This window comes from Tamandua tetradactyla, chromosome 4 (genome assembly GCF_023851605.1).
Source record: "Tamandua tetradactyla isolate mTamTet1 chromosome 4, mTamTet1.pri, whole genome shotgun sequence".
In the NCBI taxonomy this organism is placed as follows: domain Eukaryota; kingdom Metazoa; phylum Chordata; class Mammalia; order Pilosa; family Myrmecophagidae; genus Tamandua; species Tamandua tetradactyla.
The window spans coordinates 108,250,680-108,262,764 of record NC_135330.1 but is presented as its reverse complement, the minus strand read 5'-3'; the positions used below and the strand labels follow the sequence as shown (position 1 = coordinate 108,262,764).

The window sequence follows — 12,085 nt, the reverse complement described above, 5'->3', positions numbered from 1 at the left end:
TTTTCCTCTACCATTTTGGCTTTTGTATTATATATATCATATCTGATTTTCCTTCTTTCTACACTTTACTCCATACCTCTCTCTTCTGTCTTTTCGTATCTGACTCTAGTGCTCCCTTTAGTATTTCTTGCAGAGCTGGTCTCTTGGTCACAAATTCTCTCAGTGACTTTTTGTCTATAAATGTTTTAATTTCTCCTTCATTTTTGAAGGACAATTTTGCTGGATATAGGAGTCTCGGTTGGCAGTTTTTCTCTTTTAGTAATTTAAATATATCATCCCACTGTCTTCTAGCTTCCATGGTTTCTGCTGAGAAATCTACACATAGTCTTATTGGGTTTCCCTTGTATGTGACAGATTGTTTTTCTCTTGCTGCTTTCAAGATCCTCTCTTTCTCTTTGACCTCTGACATTCTAACTAGTAAGTGTCTTGGAGAACGCCTATTTGGGTCTATTCTCTTTGGGGTGCGCTGCACTTCTTGGATCTGCAATTTAGGTCTTTCATAAGAGTTGGGAAATTTTCAGTGATAATTTCTTCCATTAGTTTTTCTCCTCCTTTTCCCTTCTCTTCTCCTTCTGGGACACCCACAACACGTATATTTGTGCGCTTCATATTGTCATTCAGTTCCCTGATCCCCTGCTCAAGTTTTTCCATTCTTTTCCCTATAGTTTCTGTTTCTTTTTGGGATTCAGATGTTCCATCCTCCAGTTCACTAATTGTAGCTTCTGTCTCTTTAGATCTACCATTGTAGGTATCCATTGTTTTTTCCATTTTTTCTTCTTTGTCCTTCACTCCCATAAGTTCTGTGATTTGTTTTTTCAGATTTTCTATTTCTTCTTTTTGTTCAGCCCATGTCTTCTTCATGTCCTCCCTCAATTTATTGATTTGGTTTTTGAAGAATTTTTCCATTTCTGTTCGTATATTCAGCATTAGTTGTCTCAGCTCCTGTATCTCATTCGAACTATTGGTTTGTTCCTTTGACTGGGCCATATCTTCAATTTTCCGAGCGTCATCCATTATTTTCTGCTGGTGTCTGGGCATTTGATCAGATTTCCCTGGGTGTGGGACCCAGCTGGTTGAAAGCTTTTTCTGTGAGATCTCTGGGCTCTGTTTTTCTTTTCCTGCCCAGTAGGTGGCGCTCGTGGTGCTCGTCTGTCTGCACGGCAGTCGGCCCGGGAAACCGCGCGTGGAGGTGGGTGGGGGTCGCTGGCCGCCGCGGCTTGGGAGAGTGCCGGTCCCAATTGGCCAGCTGGCCCGAAACGCCAAGCGTGACGGGAGGGCCCCGCTATCCAACGTTCCCAGTCAGACCGGGGAGCCACGTGCGTGGAGGGGACCCCAGTCGCCAGCCGCCCCGGCTGGGAAAACGCGCGCCCCTTGGGTATCTCACCGCAGCAGATTCTCCCTGCCCGTTCAGCTGTTCCAGAATGGGGTACGCTGTCTTTTTTGTATCTGTCGTGACTCCGGGAGCTGTTTCGTATTGTTTCTGTTTCTTTAGTTGCTTTTCTGGAGGAGGAACTAAGACCCGCGCGTCTTAATAAGCCGCCATCTTCTCCGGAAGTCCCTGGACATTATTCTTAATACAAACCCACAGACGCCCCGCCCACGCGGCCAATGCTGACTTATTTTTAACAGCTTTATTGATATATATATATATATATATATTTTTTTTTTTTACATCGGCAGGCACTGGGAATCAAACAACCCGGGTCCTCTGACATGGCAGGCTAGTATTCTTGCCTGCTGAGCCACCGTGGCCCACCCTACTGAGGTACAATCTACCAGCATAAGACTCCCATTTAAATATACAATTCCATGTTCTTTGGTATTTATAGATTTGTGCAACCATCACCATAATACAATTTTAGCCCATTTCCATTACTCCCAAAATAAATCCTATATCCTATTAGCAGCTCCATTCCCCACCTGCTCCCCTAAGGCCTCCCCCAGCTCCCGATAACCACTAATCTACTTTCCATCTCTATGGATTTGCCTATTCAGGACATATCATATAAACAGAATCGTACAAACTGTGATTTCTTGTGTGGCTTCTTCTCGAGGTTCACCCATGTAGCATGTATAAGTACTTCATTCCATTTTCACTGTGACAGTTATACCATATTTTGTTTATTGACTCATTAGCTGATGAACATTTGGATTATTTTCAATATTTGACTATTGTAAATAATGCTGCTGTGAACATTTCTGTACAAATCCTTGCATGGACATATGTTTTCTTTACTCCTGGGTAAATACCTAGTAGAGGAATTGCTGAGTCATATGGTAACTCTACATTTATCTGTTTTGCAAAGTGGCTATATACCATTTCACAATTCCCACCAGTAACATGTAAGGGTTCCAAATGACTAACATTTTTAACATAACTAATTTTATTTATCATTTCTGTGAAAAGATGACCAGTAAAGTACTTACCATAAAAAGAAGATGACCAACATACAACCCAATGAAAACAAAAGATAGTTATAAATATCTGGTAGTAGCTACTATTAGTATATACTAGTAGTACCTACTGGTCTCTATTTGAAAGCACTAGCCTAAGGCCTGGTCTCTTTTGGTTACAGCTAACTGGAAGGCATTATTGAAATATCTGAAAAAAACTGAGGTAATAGCACTTCAGTACAAGGTTCAATATAACTTATCATTATATCATATATTACTTAAAATTATCTTGAGAACTATCTCAAGTCAGTTGTGTCCCACACTTTAAGAAACTTATACCTGAAAACAACCAGATGGCATCTAATCCTTTGCAAAGATTTTCATCACTTTGGATGAACATTCCAATATTAGTTAGCCCAGTCTTGAAGTAAGCAAAAGTAAAAATAATAACAGTGATGATGGTGTTACAAGTTAAAAGGCACAAGCCACTCAGTAACTTGATGCTACTAGAGACATATCCGGGTATCAGAAAATGGTCTACAACAAAAATATAATATTCTACTCATTTTTTAGTAACTTCAGTGAAAATTGTCTAATGATTAATGATAGCTATGTGAAAGATACTAGTCATCAAAAGCAACTTATAAAATTCTCCAGTTTAAAGATGTTACAAGATCAAATTTAGTCTTTGCTACAAAAGTCCATTTACTTGCCAACATTAAAAAAAGAAATTCAGACAACTCAACAATAAAAAGACAAACAGTCCAATTAAAAAAATGGGCAAAAGGACTTGAATAGACAGTTTTACAAAGAGGAAATACAAATGGCTAAAAAGCACATGAAATGATGCTCAACATCACTAGCCATGAGGGAAATGCAGATCAAAACCACAGAGAAATTTCACATCCACTAGAATGGCTACTATTAAAACAAGCAAACAAACAAACAATCAAACAAACGGGAGAAAGCCTTCTTGACCAAAACAGGGAAGAGAAATAAAAGAAGGTAAAGTTTCAGTGGCTGAGAGATATCAAACAGAGCCAAGAGGTCATTCCAGAGATTATTCTTATGCAGTATATAAATATTCCCTTTCATTTTTTTGTGTATTGGAGTAGCTAGAGGGAAATACCTGAAATTGTTGAACTACATTCAACAGCTTCAGTTCTTTTATTTTTAAAATATTTTTATTGATAAATCTCATCATATTACCATTCCACACATGGTGTACAATCAATGGCTCAAAATATCATGATATAGTCTTGTGTATTCATCATCATGATCATTTTTTAGAACATTTGCAACACTCCAGAAAAAGAAATAAAGAGAAAAGAGAAAAAACTCATGCATACCATACCCTTTACCCCTCCCTCATTGACCACTAGTATTTCCATCTACCCAATTCATTTTAACCTTTGTTTCCTCTATTATTTATTTTTTTATCCATATTTTTTACTTATCTATCCATACTCTAGGTAAAAGGACCATCAGACACAAGGTTTACACAATCACACAGTCACATTATAAAAGCTATATCATTATACAATCGTCTTCAAGAATCAAGGCTACTGGAACATAGATTAACATTTTCAGATATCTCCCTCTAACTGCTCCAATATGCCATAAACTAAAACGGGATATCTATATACTGCATACAAATAACCTCCAGGATAAATTCTAGATTCTGAAATCTCTCTGTCACTGAAAGTTTATTGTGTCTCATTTCCACCTTCTCCTTTTGATCAAAAGGCTTTCTCAATCCTTTGATGCTGGGTCCCTACTCATCCCAGGAAATCTGTTCCATGTTGTCAGGGAGATTTACACCCCTGGGAGTCATGTCCCACATAGCAGGGAAGGGCAGTAAGTTCACTTGCTGCACTGGCTTAGTGAGAGAGGACACATCTGAGTAACAGAAGAGGTTTCCTGGGGGTGACTCTAAGGTCTAATTTTAAGTAGGCTTAGCCTATCCTTTGCAGGAATAAGTTTCATAGGGCGAACCCCAAGATTGAGGGCTCAGCCTATTGATTTGGTTGCAATAATATCAGAAAATCTCCTAATGGGGAAGTTGAATTATTTCCTCTTTTCTCCCCAGTGCCCCAAGGGGACCTTGCAAATACTTCTTTATTCACTGCCCAAATTACTCTGGGATATATTGGGGCATCATACTAACCTGGACAAATCAACAAATCTCACGCCCTATTCAAGATTCCATGTACTTATGATGCTCAACTAAACTGACCATACAAGTTAAGTTTATAATAACCTTGATTCTTGAAGATGATTGAATAACTACACAGCTTTTAAGTTGTGACTGTGTGGATGTGAAAACCTTGTGACTGACACTCCCTTTATTCAGTGTATGAACAGATGAGAAAGAAAAAGAGACAAATAAATAAAGTAAATAATGGGGGAAGTGTGCTATGGAAAGTTTTGGGTGTTCTTTTTCATTTTCATTTTTACTTTTATTCTTATTTTTTTGAGTAATGAAGATATTCAAAAATTGTGATGATGAATGCACAGCTATGTGATGATGCTGTGAACCACTGATTATAGAATTTGGATAATTACCTCAATAAAACTGCACTTTAAAGGAAAAAATAAAGAAAAAAAACCCCATCAACTGATAAGAGTTGGAGAGATTGTAGAGAAATAGGAACATCTACTCATTGCTGGTGAGAATATAAAATGTTGCAGCTGCTGCGAAAGATAGTTTGGATGTTCCTTAGGAAGCTAAGTATAGATCTATCATATGACCTGGCAATCCCACTACTAGGTATATACACAGAAGAATTGGAAGCAGTGACCTGAATAGACATTTTTACACCACTGTTTATAGTGGCATTATTCACAATTGTCAAAAGATGGAAGCAACCCAAATATCCATCAACTGATGAATGGATAAATAAAATGAAGCGTATACACTCTACAGAATATTATTCAGCTGTAAAAAGGAATGAAGCTTGATGTACACAACAACACTGATGAACCTTGAGGATATTATGCTGGGTGAAATAAACCAAACACAAAAGGACAAATATTGTGTGATTTCACTGGTATGAACTAATTATAATAAGCAAACTCACAGATTTAGAATCTATGCAACTTGGGCTGCTTCCATATTAGGGATAGAGAATGGGAGGTTGATGCTTATTTTGTGCAGAATTTCTATTTAGGTTGACTGTAAATGTTTAGAAATGGATGGTGGTGATGGCAACACATTGTGAGTACAATTAACAGTCTGAATTATGTTTGTGAATGTGGTTGAAGGGGGAGGTTTTGGGAATATATAGTACTAGAAGGAAAGTTAGAAGAAAAACGTGGGACTGTATAACCCAGTGAACCCTGTTGTGGATGACAGATTAGGGTTAATAGTATAAATATATGAATGTTCTTTCATTAAATATAACAAATGTCTGACACTTATACAAGGTGTTAATAATAGGGTAGTATATGGTAAAAAACACACCTAATATAAACTATGGACTACAGTTAACAGTACTACTTCTAATATTATTTCAGCAATTTTAACAAAGGTACCACACTAATGTAAATTGTCAATAATAAGGGGGTATATTGGAACGCTGCATTTTTTAAATGATTGTTCAGTAAACCTACAACTTCTTTAATTAAAATAATAATATTAAATTCAGAGAGTAAGGAAGTTAATTTACTTACTAGACTGTACAACAGCTTGAGTCTGTGCAGAAGTTCCTGATGCTATATTAGTTAGCGCCCAAGCAGCTTCGAACTGTAATGAAGGACTGTAAAATAAAAAAAAAAATTAATCTTTTCAGAAACAGCACTAATACTGAAATGTACAACCCTCAAATCTATATGGCTATTCCCTTATCTAGTCCTTGGACTTTCCCTTGTTGTATCTAATTGCCTGGTGTTATCTCCACCTGGAGAATGGCTCCCAAAGTCATTAGTCACTATAACTCTGCTTCTTTATCTCCAATGGTGGTCCCAACATTTAGCCAGACATCATTTTCCTTGACTCCATATCCCAGTGATACCACATCTAATCAGTTAAGTTACACAATTTACCTCCTTAATATTTCTTATATTTATGTCCTTACCTCTATTAGCACCGTGCTAGCTTAGGCCCTCAACACCTCACTTGAATTACTGCTACAGCCTCTAGGCTGGCCTTAAAGCAGAGACCCCATCTGACTCTACTACACCATCTGCTTTTCATACTGGAGATAATATGAGGCTGTGTAATTTTAAATGAGGTCATTAAAGTTTGGAACACTGGTGGAAGATGTCATAGAGAAAGTAAAAACTGAACTAGCTTTTTGAAAGATGGATTAAAAAAAGCAGGGTGCTGAAAATATAAATAAAAGCATCATGGGTGGAATAATTATGATTTATATGGATATCAAGAAATAGATCAAAGGAACTGAAGCCAAGTATATATGTAAAAATATACAAAATTGAAGGGCAGGTTATCTAAGAAAGTATGGGTGTGTAGGAGGGGAGAGGGAAGTGTCTCAAGTTCTAGGTTTCAGAATTTGGAATTTATTCTATAGACATGGTAAGTATATAGGGTACAAATGAAGGTTTTTGGAAAAAGGAGTAAAATAATTAATATTGGAGGCAATGGTATAATAAAAGGGATAAAAAAGATTAAAGGCTAATGTTGGAAAGACCAGTTAAGATATTCAGAAACTATCTGCATTAAGGTAGGATAGCTGAAGAATATAAATTCTTCAGGAGAAAACCGAGGCAGGAAGGGGTGGCAGTGAGCAAAACCAAAGTTGAATCAGAGAAAGAGAACCAGGATATTAGTATGAAAAGCTTAAAGAGATTCAAGTAGGAAAAGGCTTTAAGGAGAATGTGAAAGATGGAGTGAGCATGGAAAGCATATTCTACACACAGATTTGAAAGGGAGAGAACAAATGAGAAAATGGAGGAACAGATAGGAATACTACAATGAATTTAAGCAGAAAGAAGGAAACAGGCAGGGGAAAAGCAAAAGGATAGTAAGATCAACAATGAGAGATGGTCTATATTGTCCCAGACCGGAAGGAGAAAGAGTTATAATGTTGGTTTAGGTAGTTTGGCAAAAAAACAGGAAATGGAAGTCTTGAATATGAAAAAGAGAAAAATGTGAAAAATAACCTACAAAGCCAGGGAATCTTTCAAGATGTCATGTGAACCAAGAGAAAGACAGAAGATATGGAAAAAACAAATAATGTGTATAATAAACAAATGAACATATTATAAGCTTGATGCTGCATAAATTGTTTTGTATATATTATTTGCACTCCTCACAACCACTGAATTTCTATAGGTGAAATATCTAAGGCTCAGTGACTCATCAGAAGCCAACTAGGTACTGGTCAACAGCAAATCCTGTATTTAAATCAGTATCTACTTGGCTCCCAAGTTTTTCACACTGCAACACAATTTTCAATGAGAAATCCATAAAGTGAAACCCAAACCATTGACAATTTCCTATTTTTGCCATGAATGGTGGTTACAGATATCTGTGTTTTATAAGTATTCACTAAACTTTATATTTCAGCACACTTTTCTGTACATACATTGTGTTTTACAGATACACCCCTATAAATGAGTCCTTGCCAAAGGCTGGAAAGTAAAAGGAGGTAGGGGAAAGAGAACCAGATAAAGAACAAATAAGGGACCCTAAAGGTGGAGATAGGATTGCATTGATTTTGTGGGGGTTTTTTTTTTTGGGTGCATAGTCCAGGAATCGAATCTGGGTCTCCCGCATGGAAGGCAGGCATGCTAACCAGTGAACTACCCGTGCACCCTGCATTGATTTTTTTTTTTTTTTTAAGGAAAGACAGAGAGAAGGAAGGAAGGATAGAAGGAAGGAAGGAAGGAAGAAAGGGAAACATCTTTAAACATTTTCTTGTTTTATTGTATTTTGTTTCTTTGTTTTAGTTACATGGGCTGGGGCCGGGAATCGAACCGAGGTCCTCCGGCATAGCAGGCAAGCACTTTGCCCGCTAAGCCACCGCGGCCCGCCCTGCATTGATTTTTAATAAGACTGAAATAAAACCTAACACTCCTTAAACTTTGTTAAAGAAAATACACATGATACTATTGAAAAAAATATTAAGAGCCTCTTTGGGAGGGGGTGGCACTCAATGAAAGAAGGAAGCATTTTAAATGTTGCCCTTCAGTGGTAACATATATACAGCACTATTCTTATCTAGTCAACTGAAAATCCCGTAGATAGCATTTGGCAAAACATTCCAAGTATCAGTCTGGTTTGTTCTACTTTTTTTTTTTCAATTGTGGTAACATACATTTTCCCATTTTAACCATTTTTAAGTATACACTTCAGTGGTATTAATTACATTCACAACACTGTGCTATATCATCACCACCAGCTGTTATTACTAAGGCTTTTTTATGATTCCCACAGAGAAACCCTGTATGTCCAAATGTGTTTAAATGAGAAAACTGTGTTTGTTTTAAAGTATTTTGGAAGATTACATTCTCTCCAGTTAATTCAAATTGACGAGATTTAAAATATACCACTGAGATATCTCTGAACACAAATGGAAATGGGGCCCTCAGCTCAAAAGGTATCAGTGGTGCTATCTATTCCCTTTCTCTTCTGGGTAAGTATAACCTGCCTTTATGTCTAAGTCACCACAAATAAAAAGCATGATGTTGGACAACTAGTCATGGCTCAACTGGAAAATTCCCAGGGTAAGAAAGAGCCACACAATTCTGGACACCATTCACGGTGACTTAATCATGAGGTTAATCTATATATAGACTCATAAGCAAAGAGTGACTCAAACACTATTTGGGTTGTTTTAAAATATTACTAATGAAATAGACTAACAAATAAAGACTATAAATGTTTAGGATAAGTTAGAATACAAATAAACAAATAAACAGGGGATAAAACTTTCCTAGAAAATACACACAGCCTTCATAAAAAAGGAAACATTTTTAGATCTATTCACTATGATCACAGAAAATTAAAATGACATAAAAATGCACTATAATTGAAAAACACAAGAAACGCAAAAAACAAACTGAACCCACTGGTTACATAACAATCCTACATTATAAGTCAACTGGAAAAAACTGAATAAGGAGTCAAATCCATACTTACTTATCATCCCTTTCTAGACACTTGACTAGAATTGGTAAAATTCCAGATTTTATTAGGTCATCAATTGGTGGGTTTCTGTCACTGGATAATAGCTTTCTAGAAAAAGAATATAACAAATTAATTGTTATAATTTTCAAAGTATAAACAGAAATAACCATGCACTAGTCCTAGACTGTCAGCTAAGACACTTTCCTAAATATAATTTCCTCTCCAGACAAACAAGTATTTACCTTGCAGCCTGGACAGCACTCAACTGGACCACTGGGTTATCACTTGTGGCATTCTGCAACACCAAATATAAATATCAGAAATTTAAAAAAAATCAATTTCAGAACACTTTAAAATAAGAATACTAATTTAATAACATACCTGCAATATAGCTTCTAGTGTTACATTTGCTTAAAAAAAAAAAAGATAGTTCAGCAAAAAGTTTATTAACAAATTTAATTCATTAGATTGTCTGCTAAGTTAGAGTTAATATACTTTAATTATCATTGTGAAATTGGTCTTAGATTAAAAATAAAGTTCTCCTAGGGATTATAGAAATTATTTTAAAGAACTTTATAAGAGCAAGGTAACTTACTGCTTTGAAGTCAGCATCAACATCTGAATCTTCTAAACTTTCTTCTTGGGGAACATTTCTCTTTTTCAGTAAGTGTTCATCTCTTTTGTTCTGAAAGATAACCAATGAATTGGTAAGGAAGTCATGAAGGCAGCTATTAATAAAATAACCATTAAAATTATTTTAGCTTTATTAGACAATTGTAAAACAACACTGAATCTCTACATAAGAATAATATGAATTAACTGTGGGTATTGCAAACCAAAGATAAGGCCACATCTGGCTTTGGTAATAAGATTAACTGGTTTACGGCCCAGCTTTCTCTCTCACACACACACATAAACATACACGCACATAGTCTGCTAGGCACCGAGTGTTTTTACCAACACTGCGTTCTTTACTGAAGATTTAAATTTGGGGTACAATATTATTATAAAAGTTTAGCAAATATGTTCCCATTAATATGCCAGCTTTTATCTACTTATTGCTAATGGTCACCTGAAGCAATTTATTAAGAAGGCAGCTCAATGGCAGTCAATGCTCAAATGTTAAGGTTTGAATGGTTTTTTGGGGGGGAGGAGGAAGTGAGATTTAAATTTTTGCTATCTGGCTTTTAAAAGTAAGAATTTTCTACTAACAAATATATTTATTTCTGCATTTTATGCAATTTCAATTGGTAACATCTGCCATGTCACATAATATATAACTGTAAATCATTTTGTTTGCTTGTCTATAAGGTGGAAATAAATCATAATAAATTAGATTAAAGAACTAACTAAATGACTTCTAAGATCCTTTTCAATTTGAAATTTCAAAGAATATTATATCTAGTCTTCAATATAATATTTAGGAAGGGTTCAACTTTAACACAAAGCTATTTATAAGTCATTAAAAATTATGTTAAAATTCAGGTCAAGTGAAATATTAAAACTACAAGTAAGTCTATATCTGAGGCTAGCTGGCTTATATGTATGACATTTATTTTTGTGTTATATATACACAATTATGTTTAAACTGATGGTTATATGTATGCTAATCGTGAGTTTGCCAACTTCTGCTTATATCACAACATATTTATTTAGTAACTATTCAATGATCAATTTCAAATAACTTATTTTTCATTAAAGCATCTAACAATTATTAAAATTTATGCATTGGAAAAGTATTTGCAAAGTCCCCATCAAGAAATGGTGAGAACGGGGGAAAACTCAACTTCCCCAAGTTGAATTCTTGATATTCTCACAAGTAGTGTGGGCAACCAAAGCTATAGGCTGAGCCCCCAGTCTTGGGGTTTGTTCATATGAAACTTAACCCCACAGACGATAGGTCAAGCTTACTTAAAATTAGGCCTAAGAGTCACCCCCAAGAGAACCTCTTTTGTTGCTCATATGTGGTCTCTCTCTCCAGCCAACACAGCAAGCAAACTCACCACTCTCCCCCTGTCTACGTGGGACATGACTCCCAGGGGTGTGGATCTTCCTGGCAATGTGGGACAGAATCCCAGAATGAGCTGAGATTCAGCATCAAAGGATTGAGAAAACCTTCTCCACCAAAAGGGGGAAGAGTGAAATGAGACAAAGTGTCAATGGCTGAGAGATTCCAAACAGACTCTAGAGGTTATCCTGGAGGTTATTCTTACGCATTAAGTAGATATCACCTTGTTAACCAAGATGTAATGGGAAGGCTGGAGGGAACTGCCTGAAAATGTAGAGCTGTGTTCCAGTAGCCATATTCCTTGATGATGATTGTATAATATTATAGCTTTCACAATGTGACTGTGTGATTGTGAAAACCTTGTGTCTGATGCTCCTTTTATCTCCCTTGTCAACAGATGAGTAGAACATATGGAATAAAAATAAATAATAGGGGGAACAAATGTTAAAATAAATTTAGTTTGAAATGCTAGTGATCAATGAAAGGGAAGAAAGGGAGGGGTAAGGGGTATGGTATGTAAAATTTTTTTTTCTGCTTTTGTTTTATTTATTTATTTATTTATTTATTTTACATGGGCAGGCACTGGGAATCGA

General features: G+C 36.1%; 1 protein-coding gene across 1 annotated transcript in view; it reads right to left on the bottom strand.

Annotated features, from left to right (window-relative positions):
* KPNA3 (karyopherin subunit alpha 3) overlaps positions 1-12,085 on the bottom strand; it is a 107,226-nt gene that overhangs the window by 31,556 nt on the left and 63,585 nt on the right. Inside the window, exons 3-7 of the mRNA XM_077158183.1 lie at positions 10,076-10,169; positions 9,866-9,894; positions 9,727-9,779; positions 9,497-9,592; positions 6,067-6,152 (exon numbers count right to left, since the gene is read on the bottom strand). Coding sequence (XP_077014298.1) covers positions 6,067-6,152; positions 9,497-9,592; positions 9,727-9,779; positions 9,866-9,894; positions 10,076-10,169 — 358 coding nt within the window. The remainder of the gene's footprint in view (positions 1-6,066; positions 6,153-9,496; positions 9,593-9,726; positions 9,780-9,865; positions 9,895-10,075; positions 10,170-12,085) is intronic.